Source organism: Cornus florida, unplaced genomic scaffold (assembly GCF_030987335.1).
Source record: "Cornus florida cultivar Cherokee Brave unplaced genomic scaffold, ASM3098733v1 CherokeeBrave_3.0.0_Hap2_Chr08, whole genome shotgun sequence".
Taxonomy (NCBI): Eukaryota; Viridiplantae; Streptophyta; class Magnoliopsida; order Cornales; family Cornaceae; genus Cornus; species Cornus florida.
In genome coordinates, this window is record NW_026775578.1 from 21092962 (window position 1) to 21113843 (window position 20882).

The 20882-nt window shown below is 35.7% G+C and overlaps 1 protein-coding gene across 1 annotated transcript; it reads right to left on the minus strand.

Annotated features, from left to right (window-relative positions):
- Window positions 1–578: 578 nt before the first annotated feature.
- Window positions 579–4444, minus strand: LOC132270706 (uncharacterized). Its single transcript, XM_059771895.1, has 9 exons — window positions 4371–4444; window positions 4183–4270; window positions 3809–3988; window positions 3601–3726; window positions 3083–3133; window positions 2210–2595; window positions 1845–2123; window positions 1310–1752; window positions 579–850 (listed from the first exon to the last, which is right to left on the minus strand). The coding sequence occupies exons 3-8, from the start codon at window positions 3980–3982 to the stop codon at window positions 1311–1313; spliced, it is 1458 nt and encodes a 485-aa protein (XP_059627878.1). The 5' UTR covers window positions 3983–3988; window positions 4183–4270; window positions 4371–4444; the 3' UTR covers window positions 579–850; window position 1310.
- Between the last annotated feature and the right edge of the window lie 16438 nt (window positions 4445–20882).

Genomic DNA, 20882 nt, shown 5'->3' on the forward strand with positions numbered 1-20882 from the left:
ATCAATTCAACTTACCTTTCTCTCATTCCCCAAAATCCGAACCCATCCGACATGAAAAATCCGAACCCATCCGACATGAATGAGTTTTGACGTATTGGTTGTTACAATACTATCAACAAACTTATTTATAAGCTTTTAACTAATAAGTTCAAGCATGTTCTACCTAGCATTGTTAGTAAATCAAGTTGTCCTTCAAAGAGCATATGTTACTGTCAACTCGACATTCCTCTTAGACGCTCTTGCTTATGAACTTCCCTTTTTCCTTCATTGGTTAGGTGCAAGCCTGCATTACTAACCATCCTTACTCTCTCTGAATGAAGAGTTAAATGGGGTACTTTGTGGGAAGTAATGTGCCTAGGCAAGGGGACCCTATGTCCCCTTTCCTCTTTGTTTTGGGTATTACGATGGTACAGGATTTCTCACATTGCCTTTGCTGATGACCTAATGATGTTTTGTCTTGGTGAAGAATGGCACAGGTGGAATCACACCAGATAATCACTAGTCTAAATACCATACCATGGCAACAATTAGCAGAAGAAACAAGCAAAATAATGCTATAAAATATTTAAAATTCAAAATAAGAAAAATTGAACTTTAACCACCTTGTATTAATATCCCAACCAAAACAACCTGTTCAACCAGTTAACCTAAGTATTAAACCTTTGATTGCATATCATAAACACTCTCACAGTTATCCCAGTCAAGTAGCAGCCAAAACAACCTGTTCAACCAGTTAAGCTAAGTATTAAACCTTTGATTACATATCATAAACACTCTCACACACAGTTATCGGTCAAGTAGCAGGCAAAAAACTGTTTAACCAGTTAAACTGTCCATCCGCCAAAAAAAACTGCAACCAGTAGAAACAAGGTTAATCAGTCGCCATACATGGACAAATATAGTGTATAAGCATGTATTTATGTGTACTTTTGACAAAACTAGGCCCTAATTCTAATTGCAGCACCCCCATTCAGAAGTAAAACTAAAGAAAATAACAAAAACATCAAACATATGTGCATCAACTGTAAATAACCACGTAGGCCCTGTTTGGATTGGATGATTTAATGACACCTTTAAAATTCCAAGCGAACCCATAGTATAAATGACTTAGTTATGCAAGATAATGCATAATAATACCATCAATCTGGGAAGCCCAATTCAATTCAATTATTAATTGCAATTGATAAAAGTGCCTAGATTAAAAACCTTATTTTTGTACTAATACTATAACATGCTTATATATGATTATATTCTCTTTTAGAAAGCTAGACAAAACTGTTAGTTAAACTTAAAAAATAAAGGAACATACCTCAAGTATCCCAAAGATTGAAATTAGGGAATTTTTGAACCAGGGTGGTGTAGATACAGGATACGTATGCAGGAAACATTCTGGAAATCTCCGCAGCGGCATCATTTTTATCAAAAGGTAATCCAGACAGTCTCGCGTCTTCGCGAGCATGGTGTAGGTAGTTTCTAATATAACGAAAAAGATCCTCTGCACAAGTAGCATCATATTCTCGGTAATTGGTGTCACCAGGCCTGAAATGAAAAACTGCCATAGGAACGGGATGACCTTCAACGGCCTGGTACCAACCACCTGAAGACCACGAACTAGTTGCTGTGTAAACCTCATTCAGCAGCTGCGAATGAAATTTAAATTCGGAGAACTCCAAAAAATCACAGACGGAAGCAATGAAGCCGGCTCTTTGAAGCCCATTCATAAAAATAGGATGGTCTTTGAGCTTCGAAGCTCTACACAACAAAAATGGATGCCAAATTCTTAAGAAATCATAAGATATACGACCACTCTAAAAACTGATGGACAAAAAAAAAAATTTACTTACGAGATCCTGGGATGATCAAACAAGTTTATGAAACTTGACCAATCACCAAGTCTATCTGTCAATTTGGTCATGTCAGCCAAAGCCAGTAAAAAGGATTTTAATCCTTGCAAATCCTTTGACTTGTGTCTTTCAAAGTCATCATTGTTCATATTGCTTCCATCCACACTCGGGAGAACCAGATACATTTCATCATCATTAACAACATACGAATCAAAAAAGTTAGCGTTACCATGTGCCATCTTCTTTTCATGGATCGTTTGAAGAGTCTCCAATAAATTTCTGTAACAAAACAAAAAATTGTAAAAATATCCCTACATTTAAATGGAAAACAAAAACTAATAATAATAGAGAAAAATGATACATACTTTATACTTTTTATCCAATAGTCATCCATGAATCCATCTATACCGATAATGGTTTTTTTCTCTGGGTTCCTTGTAATCCATGGCAGGAATAAGGCATCAAAATTGTCATGACAGAGTATAATTCGGTTGAGGGCCGAATTAAAATGAACTTGTTTTGTTGCCAGGAGGTACTTTGTTTTTACAGCAGCTGAGATTCTTGCAGAATTCAGAACAAACTGCCAGTTCTCGGTGGTGTTAGCGTACTGAAAAAATCTTGCTGATATATCTTCATTCCCAAATTGCTCTATCCAACCCTTTGGGTAGTGATCGGTTATAGTATATCTATAATGGATTGCCATGGTGGACTCCACCAAATTCCCAGAAAATCGAGTCCAATTTGCAACAACCTGTATCAACTCAAAAGCATTCAAAATTATATATATATATATAAGTCCTTTTATCAAAAAGCAATAAGCTGCCAAGATAAATATCAGTGGACAAAGCCTTTTAATCACAATGACTGAAAAATACTTAAACTATCGATTCATTCTACTAATAAAAAACAACTTTGAAAGTCAATAAACTTCTACATACCAACATTTTGTCCACAAGGAAGAATTTAGTAACCTAACATTAAATAAATCAAGTAGGGTAACTACGTACAACTAGTCAAGTCACAGCATGATCACATACAAAGTTAAAAAACTTAGCCCTAAAAAATAATCAAACAGGTTGAGTAAGTGTTCATCCAACGGTTTCCAAATAAGTTAATAATCCCCTTTCAATGGAGATTTTTGAAAATCATTTAAGTTGCCTCAATTTCAAACCCCTTTCAAAGGAGCCTAGTAAAATCTATGGATATTAGTGAATATATTTTTTTGGAAATAAGAATACCGGTGGTTGTGCATCCTCAGCTGCCAGCGCCAGTGCTGCCAGTGCCATTGCCTGTTGAGGAAACACAAATGTTTGATGATGAAGGAAAGAAAGGAACACAAGGAGGTAGAGGACTGATAGAAAGCTCAAAAACCTATAATATATATACTATCCTACTACCCCCAGAGGCAGAGAGACAGACATTACAGAAACAGATCAATTGGTCAGGATTGATTAAAGATTGCATTAGTTATCATCTCTTACCTTTTCTTTTCAGTTGAAACAGTGACTAGAAAAATAAAGCATGCTGAAAGAATAGAAAGATTAGATACACAAGATACCTCAGAATCGTCATCCTCGTCCTCAGAAGCCCGTCTTTTAACTCGTCAATATATGGTTACATTTTGTGAAGTTTATGTATTTATTCAACTAATAAAAATTATACTAATTACATTTATAGATTTTAGTGAATATATATTTTTGGCTAGAAAAAAAATAGAATTAAAGAAACAAAAAGAACACAAGGAAGAACATTTTACATTGGATTTGTCTGGGGGGAAAATAATGGGAAGCCCACCAGTGTCAAACTGAGGTACGGAATGCCTGTAGCTTTGTTGTTCTACCCGTGGTTGCGCATCCTCAGATACCAGCCCCAGTGCCACTGCCTGTTGAGCCAAAATTATTCAGAGAGAAAAGATGCCCTATTTTTAAGAGTGACATCTATAATCATATTACAATATTACTTACTGGACATTCTTTTTCATGCTGAAGTAATTTAGAAATTACTGTCTGATGTCCACATGGGCATCCAACGGGAGCCATTCCACAATTATCTCCGTGAAAGTCGCGCGCTGATTTACTACCTCGCCAAATGCATCCGTTCTTGAAATAGTAACAACGAACTAATCCCGTAGATTCCATGACCAACTGCACATATAGTTTACATTTTACAGATACAGGTAAACTTTTATCTATGGAGGTGGGGAATTTGTTGAACCACCACCTACTTTCACCCAAAATTCAATGTGGAGCGGACAAGACAGATAAAGTGGGGTTTATATATATAAAAGGGGTGTACATATAAATCAAAGCCAGTGAGTAGTGTTTGTAGAGAGATATACCGGATAGAGACTGCCCTTTGAAGTCGTGTCCTCGTCTCCTTTGATGCCGTCCCCTTTCCAGAGATTTGCCGAGACTATAAAATTAGGGCTGTAAAATATTTATACATCAATCCACTTTCAGTGTTTCGTCTCCAAAGTTACTTTGGAATCACAAATGAGAAAGGAAGAGAGAGAGAGAGAGCACTAACCTCAGATAGCATTTTGCAGCGGTCGCCGAACTATTGCCTCTATGTCGTTCATGTTAGGGTTTAGATGACAAAATGGAAAATGGAAAGCTAGGAATGATTAGGGTTTAAGGACAGATGGGCTGTAACGATGCGGGCTTTGGGCGAAATGTGAATCAAATAGGTTGGGCTGCATTGGTTTAGAACCTGGCCTTTCTTAGGTTGGGCTGCATTGGTTTAGAAACTGCCTTTGTTAATGAGTTGAAATGAAATATTAATGTGAATTAATCAAAAAAACAAAATTTAATCAAATAGTAATAGATGAACTTAAATTACTCCGTACATAATATATGTGTATGTATACATATATAATTAGTTAAAGTGTACATGCATTAAATTATTAATTCACTAATAAACAACTCTAATCTCCAGTTTTTTTTTTTTTTTAAAAAAAATTAATTATTTAATTTCTTATAAACAATTTTAATCTCCACAAATTTCAATTAGTCTCTTCAATCAGTCTCTAATTATCATATTTAATAAAAGATGAAGAGTCATTCTAATCGCAAATGACAGTGCAGAGAATCCAATTCTCAAATGAAACAACAGTTGTATGGTAAATTGTTTAGGCGATATTAGTGGACTTCTCCTATTTAGAAAGCATCTTTTTTTTCATTAAAAACGTTGTTTATTTTATTTTTATATTATTGTTATTTTTTCATTAGATAGAGTTTACTCTTTTTATGTAAGTTAAAGAGTGTTTATAATAGTATAGAATTGAGAAAATGGTATAAATTTATGTATAGAATTATTTATTCCTTTACGTTTATTATGTTTTACTTTTATTCCTTGTTTTATTATTTTTTTTATAAGTTTTTTTTTTTTAATTACATTAGAAGAGTTTACGTTTGTTTATTATTTATTTATTAAAAAGAGTTTACTACTTCTTTAATTAGATTTTTTTTATTGAATTAAATAAATAATTTTTTATATTAAGTATTTATATATTTCCTTCTCTAATTAGATTTTTTTATCAAAATAAATAAATAAATTTTTAAAGCTACATCAGTGACTTCTCCTGCTTTTTTTTTTTTTTCATTCATTAGAAAGAGTTTACGTTGTTTAGCTTATTATTATTATTATTATTCAGTAGAAAGAGTTACTCTTTTTAGGTAAGTTAAAGAGTGTTTATAGTATAGAATTGTGAAAAAGGTATAAATTTTATACATTAAAAAGGATGGAGTGACTTAAAAGATAAGTATAAAACTTATTTTTTAATTAGAATTTATTTTATTGAATTAAATAAATAAGTTTTTTAATATTATATATTTACACTTCTCTAATTTTATTTTCTTTTATTAAATTAAATAAATAATTTTTCTTTTGTAATTTGATTTCTTTTTATTGAATTAAATAAATAATTTTCTTTCAATAATTAAATTTTCTTTTATAAAATTAAATAGGACGAATTGGAAAAAAAAAAAAAACCCTTTGACTATCACCCTTTAGCAAACCCTTTTATGAATATGTTTAGCATGAAACCCCCGTGAAACCCCTCTCAACTAACTATATAGCTTGTTGGGGGGGGGGGGGGGGGGGGGGGGGGGGGTTGACTATCACCCCTTACCAAACCCGTTTATGAATATGTTTAGCATGAAACCCCCCTCAACTAACTATATAGCTCTGTGTGAAGGGGGGGGGGGGGGGGGTTATTTTAACCTAACTCTGTTATAGTGACCAATTTAAGCAATTTCTTAGACAAAATTACCCCTTCTACCAAAACACACGCGTGCACGTTGTTTTCAATTAACTTCTGCTTGGTCCTCTTCATCACGAGATGAATTGTGTCTTAAAGTTTCAAACCCGCCTTTTGCACCTCTGTGACCGTCCTAACCGCCGGCTTCAGCGAGAACCAGAAGCCCCATCATCAGCAACACCGGTGAACAAAGACGGTGCAAGGAACTTGGAACCGCAATGCAGCGGCGGTGACAGAATGGACCGGCTGTGACCTTGCCTCGCGGCATCGGTGGACAAGGAGAAGCTCGGCTGTGAGCTTCTCGGCCATGAATGACGCGGCTGTGATGAAGAACTTCGGCAATAACTCGCTAGAAGGACTGACGGCGGCTTAGAGGGCTCAGCTTTGAATGATGTCGCCCGTAATGGAGCAACGATAAGCTCAGCTTTGATGATGTCGACTGTGATGGAGGCTGGTGTGGCCAAGTTTTGAATTTATAAAAAGCCAATACTAATTGTAACTACTAAATATAGCTAGGGTGAGTAGGGATCGTCCCAAGGGATTGGGGGCTGTGTTAATATAGAAACAAGGTCAGATTAGTAGGTCGAGTGATCAAAAGGTGTTTTGATTGGTTAATTGAACTACAATGTAAATAAATTCAATACTAAATAATTGAAGTAAATAAAAAGGTAAAGAACAAGAGAGAGAGGTCTTGGGATCTAGAGGTAACCACTAAATATCACCATTCTAGACACTTAATGTGTAATGAATGAAGGGAAACATGTGTTGCAATAGTGACCAATTTAAGCAATTTCTAGGCACTCAATATTGTAACCTAACTCTGTTATAGTGACCAATTTAAGCAATTTCTTAGACAAAATTACCCCTTCTACCAAAACACACGCGTGCACGTGGTTTTCAATTAACTTCTGCTTGGTCTTCTTCATCACGAGATGAATTGTGTCTTAGAGTTTCAAACCCGCCTTTTGCACCTCCGTGATCGTCCTAATCGCCGGCTTCAACGAGAACCAGAAGCCCCATCATCGGCAACACCGGTGAACAAAGACAGTGCAGGGAACTTAGAACCGCAGTGTAGCGGCGGTGACAGAATAAACTGGCTGTGACCTTGCCTCGCGGCATCGGTGGACAAGGAGAAGCTCGGCTGTGAGCTTCTCGGCTGTGAATGACGCGGCTGTGATGAAGAATTTCGGCAATAACTCGCTAGAAGGACTGACGGCGGCTCAGAGGGCTCGGCTTTGAATGATGTCGCCTGTGATGGAGCAACGACAAGCTCGGCTTTGATGATGTCGACTGTGATGGAGGCTGGTGTGGCTAAGTTTTGAATTTATAAAAAGCCAAAACTAATTCTAACTACTAAATATAGCTAAGGTGAGTAGGGATCGTCCCAAGGGATTGGGGGCTGTGTTAATATGGAAACAAGGTCGGATTAGTAGGTCGAGTGCTCAAAAGGTGTTTTGATTGGTTAATTGAACTACAATGTAAATAAATTCAATACTAAACAATTGAATTAAATAAAAGGGTAGTAGAGAACAAGAGAGAGAGGTCTTGGGATCTAGAGGTCACCACTAAATATCACCATTCTAGACACTCAATGTGTAATGAATGAGGGGAAACATGTGTTGCAATACAAAGTGGTGTGATTGATTGAATCAACAAGCATGAATTGACTAATTAAGCATATAATGTCTAGACAACTTAATGAATAGCACAATATATCAAACTAAGCCATTATTCCTTCCTTTAAGCTCACAATCAAGACACTAACAAGTTAGAGAATAATACTACTTGCATTCATAAGTATGGAATATCAAACAACAAGCATGGATTGTCCTCACATTTAAGAAAGTAAAGCAACTACACTATATCTAAGCTAAGGACATGAAAATTAAACTAATTAAACTAAAGTAGAGGCACAATCCATCAAGAAATGAGTATGAACCATTAAATAAACCACAAGAGTATACTATTTAAGCACTATGCCTTGACAATCTCTAGATTCATAGCATCAATACACATAGACATGCATCAATATCACAAAACCAAGAGATAAACACATGAACATCTACTCTAGCATACATAAACATATGGATAGAATGAAATGATCAATATGAAGTATTAATCAACACAAATCATTGTAAGAATAAGATTCATATATAAATCAAGTGTCAAGACAAGATTACAACACAAATTCCCTCAAAATACAAAGCATTAAGGTCTAGAAAGCATGTTTAGGGCTAACTCTAGCCCCAAGAAGATGTTTAGCCACTCATTGATGTAGTCATCCAACCCTCAAGGACTATCTCCATGGTAGGAATGACCTCCTTCTTCATGAAAACCCTAGATGAATAGAAGAACTCCCAAAATGTGTAAAGCTCTCTAGTCTCTAGTCTCTAGCCTCCTCTCCAAGATTTGTGATATGAGATGTGTAAGTTATGATGTAAAAATGGCTCAAAATCCTTATATAGGTAGCTCAAGTGTCACACCCAATGGTCAGGTCTCGATCGATCGAATCTATTCCGAAATCGATCGAACAGCTAAAAATAAGCAAAAATTTAAACTTCTCATTAAAAACATTGAGTGCATCACTATATCTCTTCATAGATTGAATCTACCAAAAGGGTAGCTTCCATATGCCTTTGAAAAACTTATCCCTCAATATAGGGTTTCAATATTTGCCCATTCACCTTGAATGTGTTGCCATTCTTTAAACTTTGAATTTCAACCGCCCCATGCGGCGCAATAGAGATGATCTCATACGGGCCTTCCCATTTGGTTTGTAACTTTCCGGGAAAGAGTTTTAACATAGAGTTGAAAAGCCAAGCTTTTTGACCAGGCTCAAAAGATTTCTTCACAATGTGTTTGTCATGAAAAGCTTTAGTTCTCTTTGTAGAGTATGGCATTATCATAGGCATTGTGTCTCAACTCTTCCAACTCACTTAATTGGAGTAATCGGTTCTTTCTAGCTTTATCAAGGTCAAGATTGAGCTTTTTAATTGCCCACATAGCTTTGTACTCTAGCTCAACCAGAAGATGGCAAGGCTTTCCATAAACAAGTCTATAAGGAGACATGCCAATAGGAGTCTTATATGCCGTTCGGTAAGCCCACAAAGCGTCATTCAACTTGCGTAACCAATCATTTCGGGTTGTGTTAACCGTTTTCTCAAGAATATGCTTAGTTTCCCGTTTTGAAACTTCTACTTACCCACTTGTTTGAGGATAGTAGGGAGTGGCGACTTTATGAGTAACGGAGCACTTAAGAAATAATTTCCTTAAGAATTGATTGCAAAAATGCTTTCCTCCATCACTAATTATTGCTCTTGGCATACCAAACGAGTGAAAATGTTGATGAATTGGATAACCACGAAGTGATCATTGGTTTTGGTAGCACAAGCCTCCACCCACTTAGAAACACAGTCAATGGCAAGCAAAATGTATTGATATCCATAAGACATAGGAAAATGACCCATAAAATTAATGCCCCAAATATGAAAGATTTAAACAATAAGAATATTTGTCAAGGGCATCATATCTCTTGTCGACATTGAACCCATTTTTTGACATCCCTCACACTTCTTGCAAAAATTATAGGCATCTCTATAGATGGTGGGCCAAAATAGCCCACTTTGAAGCACCTTCAAGGCGGTCTTCTTCGCACTAAAATGCCCACCGCATGTAAGGGTATGGCAAAACACAAGGACGCTTGGAATTTCACTCTCTGGAATATATCTTCTTATAATTTGATCTGGATAATATCGAAACAAAATAGGATCTTCCCAATAGTAATTCCTAATGTTGGCAAAGAAACACTTCTTTGCTTGCTTTGACCAATTAGTCGGAAGCTTGCCAATTGTAAGAAAATTCACAATATCAGCAAACGAAGGCATTTGCCCATTAGAGACTTGGAACAATTATTCATCTGGAAATGAATCATGAATTGGTGGGCTCGAGGAAGATTCTATCACTAATCTTGAAAGATGATCGGCAACCATATTTTCGGTGCCTTTCTTATCTTTAATTTCAAAATCAAATTCCTGAAGAAGCAAAATCCATCTTATCAAATGAGGCTTTATTTCTTTCTTGGTCAAAAGATGCCTCAGAGTAGCATAATCAGAATAGACAATGACTTTTGACCCTAAGAGGTAGGACTGAAATTTATCAAGAGTGTACACTACGGCAAGTAATTCCTTCTCGGTGGTGGAGTAATTCAATTGAGCTCCCGACAGGGTCTTGCTTGCATAATATACGGCGCATGGAAGTTTCCCTACCCTTTGTCCCACAGCTGCTCCCATGGCATAATCAGAAGCATCACACATTATTTCAAACGGTAATGACCAATTGGGAGGTTGCATAATAGGAGCAGATGACAACAAGTCACGCAATTTATGAAAAGCATCAAGGCATGCTTGATCAAAGACGAATGGTGTTTCCTTGGCAAGAAGATTGCACAAGGGTCTAGCAATCTTGCTAAAGTCTTTGGCGATAAAAGCCGGCATGACCTAAAAAGGAGTGAACCTCTCGCACTGTTAAAGGTGGAGGTAATTCAGAAATAAGCTCAACTTTTGCTTTATCCACCTCAATACCCCTTTTCGAGATAACATGACCTAAAACAATACCTTCTTGAACCATGAAATGACTCTTTTTCCAACTAAGAACAAGGTTTGTTTCACGTCATCTTTTAAGCACCAAATTTAGATTTTTGAGGCATGTATCAAATAAAGACCCAAAGACAGAAAAATCATCCATAAAGATTTCTAGATATTCTTCCAACATGTCTAAAAAAATTGATATCATACACCTTTGGAACGTTGCGGGAGCATTGCACAAGCCAAAAGGCATCCGTCTATAAGTAAATGTGCCAAAAAGACAAGTAAAGATGGTTTTTTCTTTGTCTAAAGGGTCAAGGGCTACTTAATTGTAGTCCGAATAGCCATCAAGGAAGCAATAATATTGTTGTCGGCCAATCTCTCTAGAATTTGATTAATAAATAGCAGAGGGAAATGATCTTTTTTAGTGGCGGCATTCAATTTGTGGTAATCAATGCATACACGCCATGAATTGGCGGTACGCTTAGAAATTGCCTCACCTTTTGAATTTCTAATCACCGTAATCCCCGATTTCTTGGGAACTACTTGAGTTGGACTCACCCATTTGCTATTAGAGATTGGATAAATGGAACCGGCATCTAAGAGTTTAACAACTTCTTTCATGTTTGGGTTTAATCTCCTTTGAACGTCTCTAAAAGGTTTTGCATCCTCTTCCATAAGAATGCGATGCATGCAAATGGAAGTGTCAATTCCCTTTAGATCCGCCACACTCCATCCAATAGCTTCCTTATTTTCTTTAAGCACATTCAAAAGAGAATTCTCTTAATCTTTTTCAAGATTTGAAGAGATGATTACCAGAAGAGTCTCTTTCGGGCCTAGAAAGGCATACTTAAGATCGGGAGGAAGAATTTTAAGCTCAAGAGTGGGTGGAGAGACTAAAGATGGGACCAGTGGAGTGCTAGAGAGTGGGAAAAGAGGTTCTTTTGGAGCTTTCCAAGGTGGAAAATCCAAACTTGCAATGGATTCCATTAATTCATTAATCTCACTCATTGACCCTTCATTATCAAACCCACAATTCTCATACATTTCAAGAAGACAATATGCAAGAGGGTCCTCGGAAAGAAGAAATGAAAGATTATCCTTGGTTGGCTTCTTTATAATCATAGACGGAATGGACTCTTCCACAACCTCATCTAAGACATCTATGAGACAACACTCGTCTTCATCTATGGGATATCGACTTGCATTAAAAACATTAAGCTTAACCATCATGTCACCAAAAGAGAGGTCCATAACCCCGGATCTACAATTAATGGTAGAATTTTCTGATAGCAAGAAATGGCCTTCCTAAGATGATTGGAATGTGGTTGGTAGGATTAGCAACTGGTTCGGTATCAAGGACCACAAAATCAACCGAGAAATAAAACTTGTCAACCTTAATGAGAATATCCTCAACCATGCCCCTGGGAGTTTTGATGGATTTATCGGCCAATTGAAGCACCATCGGGGTTGGCTTCAATTCATTCAAACCTAGTTGGACATACATAGAGTAAAGAATCAAATTAACATTTGCTCCTAAGTCAAGAAGAGCTCTATGAACTTCATGGATTCCAATTATACATGAGATGGTCGGAGCACCGGGATCTTTGAACTTAAGTGGAGTGTTATGTTGAATGATGGAGCTCACTTGCTCCGTGAGGAACATTTTTTTAGGGTTTTATCCCTTGCTTTTTCTCTTTTGTGTGCAAATATCTTTCAAATTTTTTTGCATAAGGTAGAATTTGCCTAATTACATCCAAGAGAGGAAGATTTATGTTAACTTGTTTGAAGACCTCCATCATATCATGGATTTTTCCTTTTTATTTGTAACGACCCATTCCACCACATGGTATGATATTGTCCGCTTTGAGTCTGAGCCCGCACGGTTTTGCTCTTGAGCTTCACCCTAAAAGGCCTCATACCAATTGGAGGTGACACACTTACATATAAGCACTTCACATTTCCTCTACCCAGGCGATGTGGGACTGTGCACCCGTAGCTCGCCAATGTGGTAACCTGTCAGTGTCTCTTGCACCCGCCCACGACACACCCGCCCACAAGGTCATCACAATCCACCCCCCTTGGAGGCCCGACGTCCCCGTCGGCACACTTCCGGCTGGGTCAGGCTCTAATACCATTTGTAACGATCCACTACACCACATGGTATGATATTGTCCGCTTTGGGCCTAAGCCCGCACGCTTTTGTTCTTGGGCTTCACCCCAAAAGGCTTCATACCAATTGAAGGTGACACACTTACATATAAGCACTTCACCTTTCCTCTACCCAGGCGATGTGGGACTGTGCACCCGTAGCTCGCCAGTGTGGTAGCCTGACAGTGTCTCTCGCATCCGCCTACAAGGTCATCACAATCCACCCCCCTTAGAGGCCCGACGTCCCTGTCGGCACACTTCTGGCTGGGTCAGGCTTTGATACCATTTGAAACGACCCACTCCACCATATGGTATGATATTGTCCGTTTTGGGCCTGAGCCCGTAAGGTTTTGCTCTTGGGCTTTACCCCAAAAGGCCTCATACCAATTGGAGATGACACACTTACATATAAGCACTTCACCTTTCCTTTACCCAAGCGATGTGGGACTATGCACCCGTAGCTCGCCAGTGTGGTAGCCTGACAGTGTCTTTCGCACCCGCCCACAAGGTCATCACAATCCATCCCCTTCAGAGGCTCGATGTCCCCGTCGGCACTCTTCCGGCTGGGTCAGGCTCTGATACCATTGTAACGACTCACTCCACCACATGGTATAATATTGTCCGCTTTGGGCCTGAGCCCGCACGGTTTTGCTCTTGGGCTTCACCCCAAAAGGCCTCATACCAATTGAAGATGACACACTTACATATAAGCACTTCACCTTTCCTCTACCCAAGTGATGTGGGACTGTACACCCGTAGCTCACCAGTATGGTAGCCTGTCAGTGTCTCTTGCATTCGCCCATGGCACACCCACCCACAGGGTCATCACAATCCACCCCCCTTGGAGGCCTGACGTCCCATTCGGCACACTTCCGGCTGGGTCAGGGTCATCACAAGGTATGTCTGCTAATATTGAGTAAGTGTGGATGGGTGAATTCCACACGAAAAAGAAGGAAAAACGGAAATTTGAAATTAAATAATCAAAGTTTTCATTTCATGGATTCGTGAATTCCGAGGACGTAATTCCTTTTGTTAGGGGGAAAGAATGTAATACCCCGATATTTTAAAGAATTTATGAATTAGGATTAATTAATTTAATTTAATTTTTAAATAATTTATTTGATTTAATTTTAATTAATTGCGTTTATTTTAATTTTAATTGATTTGTTTTATTGAGTGCTTAAATTAATTGTTTTATTTCTCGTGAATTATTGATATGATGATTGTTGTGTGTTGATTTTATTAGTATGATATGACTTAATTGTAAATTCTTGTTTGTTTATGTACTTTATGTAATTAGTTATTTTAATTTAAGTGTTTATTTAATTATTTTAATTTTTTTAAATTAATGGGTTTGGGTTTAAGGGAAGTTGGACCAAAGGATGTGGCATTGGGCTTGAAGGACGCCTTGATGGGTTAATTAATAAAGGCTCATGGATATGAAGATATTTAAAATAATTATCTTTCTGTAATTATATATATATAATCATATGAATATAATTATAATTAATTAATAATCATTATGGAATGATATATATATATATATATATATATATATATATATTTATTGATATATAAATATATAGGTATATATATGATTTATTTAACTAATGATTTTTATGGAAAGAATATATATATACTATATTTAAAGATTATTGTATTTATTATTTTATTGGGTAGTTATAATTGGAAAAAGGATTTGGAATTTTAATACGCATAAATATACGCATAATACTTTAGGGTTAAGAGTTTTTCACGTTAGAAAAATAAGAGAGTTAGAGAGAGAAGAAAAAGGGCAGACAAGGAGGAGGCCGGATCTGAAAAAGAGAGGACGTTGGGATTGGAAGAGACAGTCAAGTTTGAAGCGTCGATTTCGTTTCGAAACCTTCAGGCAAGTTCTTCTCTATATTTCCTCTTAGAACCCATAAATATTTCACCTTGAGTATTAAGGCTTTAAATTAAATTTATTAATTTAAATCATGGTTAGAATGGATTAATAAAAAAAAATATTAATTAAATTTTATTTGATTAAATTAGGATTTAAATCGGATAAGTAAACGCATGAGTTATTATTATATTATTCTAGAATTGTTGGATTTCATTTATTTATATAGGTTGTATATACATGTAAAATCAACTGTTATGTTTGATTTAGTGATCCAAGAAGATTATTTAAGGTTTATAGAATTTTTGAAATTTTTTGGCATTTTTATATATATTTAGGAATTTTTATAAGATTTTATTTTCCTTTATTTGTTTGGAAAAAAGAAATTATATAAAATAAATATATACATATACCGGAGGTTTAGGTTAAATGGCGCATCAAAAAGGGTTCGAGTTCAGTGTGGCGCATCATATTATAACTTAGTGTGTGAGTGAATCAGAACCATTGAGTTTGAGATAGTATAATAGATTAATTCAGTGTGGTACGGCGCACAGAACTTCAGTGCATAGCAGGTTAGAGGCCATTGGATGCCATTGATTCAATGGAAGGGATCTGGTGTGTCGCAGACCATAGTAGCATGGTGCACACAAGGTTTGGAGGGCTGAGATGCGCTGATGGGGGAGCAGCTGATCCAGTGTAACGTAGCTCACTAAAGCTCAGAGTTCTAGCCAACCAGAAGCAACCACGTCAGCAGAGGAATAACTAAGCGCGTGGGCAGCGCGTGAGAGCGCGTGGGGGCGCGTAAAGCCATGTGGGTGTTTGTGGTTGCGCGTGCAGCAAGTGTAGGAACATTTGACGGCGCGTGGGAGCGCGTGTGGATATGTTTGGGGTTTCGGAAAGTTGCTGTGGAGTCCGGTGATATTCCAGAATTGATTTCAAGTTTATAAATGTTAAAATTAATTATTAGATGATGTAGTTCAGGTGTTTGAGGGTTGTCGGATGTTGCTACGCTAATTAGTTGCATTTAATTAGCGTAATTATAATTAATTAATATATTAGCTATAGAAGGAAGTGTACGTATACATATATTTGTTTTATATATGTATATATATGAATTAACTAATATGTGATTAGTTTGGAGGGAGGTATATATATGTGAATGTATATGTTTTAAATAATTAAGAATTATTATGGAAGGTAGTATATATATATATTTTGTATAATATATGTATATGGCTTTATATATCATTTAAGATGATTAATATTATCATTTTTATTTGGTATATAGGTTGGTTATTAAATTTATGATATGCCCATAATATGGATGGGATGGCTATGTATGATTTAGCGTATGGTAAGCTTAAAGTTAATTCCTGGTTAAAGTGTAGGCATGGATGAATTGCCAAATGATTAAATATATTACCTAAATATTTGTATGAATAAAATACAAACATGGAAAGCATGGATGAGTTAGTAATTAAAGGTATGAATATATATACTTGTGGAGGCATGGTTGAATTGCCAATGTATAACTAAATATACTTAAAGGAGGCATGGTTGAATTGTCAATATATAAATAAATATATTTATAATGGCATGGTTGATTTGCCAAAGTGTAATCATATTGCTATGTGTTAGATGATTAAAATATATCATCTATGATTATTATATGTATAAGTTGGAATATGATTAGATATTCTTCAATTAGAATAGTCTAGTACTGACATGTTAGTATATTATTTTTATATATATTAATAAAATAATACTAATGTTGACATGGATGATTTGTCAAAGCCTAGATAGTGGCTGTGTGATTTAAAAACTTAGAAATCAGAATTGGTTGTGGAATTTAATATAATATTCTTTTAATTATATTTTATTGTTTAAATTATTAAATTGTTGTCTCGGATGGAATTAAGGTTAAGGGAGTTTCTTTAAAAAGAAATTATGAATTGGACTAGGTATAATTATTATTTAATCATTCATAATGGTTTTTGAATTAATGTACCTAGTTATAGATGTTGTTGATATATTGTATATAATCAATTATATATATGTATATCATTGTATATTAAAGATAAAAGACTTTATTAGGTTTGGTTTTGATCAGAGATGATCTACTTATTGGTTTTCAGAGGTCTGGTAGAGAGAACTTGCTCGTAGGGTTTAACCCACGATTTATTTTTCAGGTTACCAGAAGTTTCAGTCTCGAGGTTGAGGATCCGCAGCTGGGAGACTGTCATTCATCTATTCAGCTTGTGTACTTTTATGTAGTATTGGAATATTAGATAATGTTTTAAGGGATCCTTGAGTTACAGGATTCCCGAGTTGTATTTGGTGGAGAATTTTTAATTAATAAATTATTGATTTATTAGTTTTCTTCAGGGGTTTGTTTATTCTTTATTATTCATCTTTGTATTCTGTGCTTGTTTAAATACTTAAATTGTTTTGATATTTCCCTGATTTTATGCGCGGACTTGATCAACCCGTGTTCCAGAATTAGGGGGTATCACATTATCTCCCAAAAGGCGAGGTCTCTTTTAAAGCATATGGAAATAGAGCTTTTGGCTTATAAAACCTTGCAACTTGAGGAGATGATGAAGAAGATTGAAAATTTCTATTTAGAGCATTTTCCTTCAATAAAGTAGGAATAGGATTGGGCACGGGATGGGTGTCAACTTTCGGTTGCACCGGTTCACTAACTTTACTTAGTTTCTCAACCCTATTGTCAATTTGCTTGCCACTCTTTAAGGTAGTAATGGCTTGCACTTGTTCTTGAGAAGAACACCCTGATGTAAAGTTTACTTCCATAAGGTATTGGGTTTTTGGGTTCCTTTCAGGTTGGCTAGGCAATTTACCAATTTCTCTAGCATTCAATGCATTAGCTATTGTCCCAATTTGGAATTCAAGCTTTGATATCGATTGAGAATAAGAATGCAACAGGTTAGTGTTCATCTTTAAACTACCCAAAGCCACCAAAACCTTATCTTCAAATGTAGAATTACTAGACAGTGCATGAGAATGATGAGAGTAGTTTTGAGAATCATAAACTTGAGGATGTGAGAAGTGGTTCATTCTTTGATGATAAGAAGATGAAGCAAATCCTTAAGAACCTTCATTTCTTTTATGAGGAGGAACATATTGATTTTGAGAATGCTTTACTTGACATGGACTTGAATTCTCATCCCACCTTGGGACATAGACATTTGAATAAGGATGAGCAAATGTAGCATTGACTTGCTCAAAGTGTTCATTAAACACATGTCCATAAGGACAATTGGAAGTAGAATGTAGAACACTAGAGCAAGTCATGCAAGGCTCACAAAAAAGATAGGAGTGATGAAGAGGAGATGATTTAATAACCGGTTTTTTACTCAATAAAAATTTATCAAGTTTTTGAGAAAGAGTTTTAACTTCGGCTACAATCTCCATTGGACTTTCAATTTGACACACTTTCACATTTTTCTTTCTTTCATTAAAATCATGATCGAACCGGGAAGTGTGATATTTATGCAAAGAGTTTTCACTCATTTTTTCAAAAAGGTGCCAAACATCATCCTCATGTTTCCCAAAATATGAACCTCCGCATAAAGTATCAACAATGTCCTTGTGAATGTCGAATAGGCTTTCATAGAAATATTAAACCACTTGCCATTTAGAAATGCCATGGTGTGGGCATTTCCTTAACAAGTCATTCAATCTTTCCCAAGCCTCATACAAAAGTTCTCATTCCCTTTGAGAAAATTCACGAATAGAAGTTCGCATAACATTGGTCAAACTCACGGGGTAAAATTTCTTTAAAAATTCATTTTACATTTGTACCCAAAAAGGTTATTGAATTTGCCCCTAAGTTGTTGAACCAATGCTTAGCCTTATTTTTAAGAGTGAAAGGGAAGAGAAGCAACCTAAGAACTTCTTCTGGGACATTCACGTACTTTACGGTGGAACATATTTCATAAAATTCATCAAGATGTTTATATGGCTCCTCACTGTCTAAGTCGTAAAAAAGTGGACACATTTGAATAGTTTCAGGCTTAATCTCATATTGATCGGCTCCAAAATTATGAAGTATGATGCAAGTTGGTGCATGGTATTCATGAAGATTTTAATGATCATGAAGAATCATTTGAGGAATTGGAGCTTGAACTTTGGGAGCACGTTGGTTGAAAAGTTGATGTTTCATGAAATTCGAGTCTAAATAACCAAGATGACCCTTTAGATTTTCCATTAGAATGATGAAGGGTTGGTTAAGACTGCACAAAAATCAAGTAACACAATAATAAAATCAACAAAACAATCACTTCGCCCCCGCAACAAATCAATAATCAACAATTCTCCACATATGATGATCCTATACTCCCATACTTTGAACAATATACAAAGAAAAGTAAATTGCCTCCACACGAGCTCACGATTTATCTAAGAAAGTAAAAACATGCCTCCACGCGGGCCGATGATTTAACTAGAGATTAAGTTAGAAATATTTCACAAAGGGTCCTTAAGCAACTTCAATTCATTTTTCAATTCTCCCGCTTAACTTTGCAAATTTTTAGATTTTAGCCCTTTTATGCTCAGCTTAGCTCATTGCTTTTCAATTCTCCCTTGCTTGACTTCATTTGCTCAATGCACCTAGCCAATTAAGAATAAACACAATAAGTAACTAAAAAGAAAATAAAGTAAAGACGCGTTTAAAAGATTACTAATTCCTAATTGTTTCTAAAACACGGCGTTGCCAAATCAAACCCCAGCAATGGCGCTAAAAACTTAGTGTTGCCCGTCGCATTGCAACCCAAAGTTTGCAAAATATAAAGTGTGGCCAAGTTTTGAATTTATAAAAAGCCACTACTAACTCTAACTACTAAATATAGCTAGGGTGAGTAGGGATCATCCTAAAGGATTGGGGGCTGAGTTAATATGGAAACAAGGTCGGATTAGTAGGTCAAGTGAACAAAAGGTGTTTTGATTGGTAAATTGAACTACAATGTAAATAAATTTAATATTAAACAATTGAAGTAAATAAAAGGGTAGAGAACAAGAGAGAGAGGTCTTTGGATCTAGAGGTCACCACTAAACATCACCATTCTAGACACTCAATGTGTAATGAATGAGGGGAAACATGTGTTGCAAAACAAAGAGGTGTGATTGATTGAATCAATAAGCATGGATTGACTAATTAAGCATATAGTGTCTAGACAACCTAATGAATAATACAATATATCAAACTAAGACATTATTCCTTCCTTTAAGCTCACAATCAAGACACTAACAAGTTAGAGAATAATACTACTTGCATTCATAAGTATGGAACATCAAACAACAAGTATGAATTGTCCTCACATCTAAGAAAGTAAAACAACTACACTACATCTAAGCTAAGGACATGAAAATTAAACTAATTTGTGATACTCTCGAATTTCCACGTGTAGGTTGGCCAGGCCCACACCCGAAAATACGGGAATATCAAAACAATTTAGTATTTAAATAAGTACAGAATACAAAGATGAATAATAAAGAATAAATAAACTGCTAAAGAAAACTATTAACTAAAAGTTTCATTAATAATTCTCCAAAATTTACAACTCGGGAATCCTGTAACTCAAGGACCCCTTAACAAAAGTCCACTATCCAGAAGTTCATTATTAAATACTAACCTTAAATGAAAATAATAATAATACTATCCTACTTTTAAATAAACCGAAAGAATGGATAAGTCCTCCAGCTGCGGATCCTTAACCTTGAGACTTGAACTTCTAATAACCTGAAAAAATAAATCGTGGGTTAAACCCTACGAGTAAGTTCTTTCTACCAGACCTCTGAAAACTAATAAATAGATCATCTCTGATCAAAAGCAAACCTAATAAAGTTTAACCTTAATATACAATGATATACATATATATATATATATATATATATATATATATATATATAACTAATTATATACAGTATAATAACATCTATTGCTAGGTGCATTAATTCCAAAACCATTATCAATGATTAAAGAATAATCATATCTAGTCCAATCCACAATTTCTTTTTAAAGAAACTCCCCATAACCTTAATTCTATCCTACACGGCAATTTAATAATTTAAATAATAAAATATAATTAAAAGAATATTATATTTAATTCCAAAACCAATAATGACTTTAAGCATTTAAATCA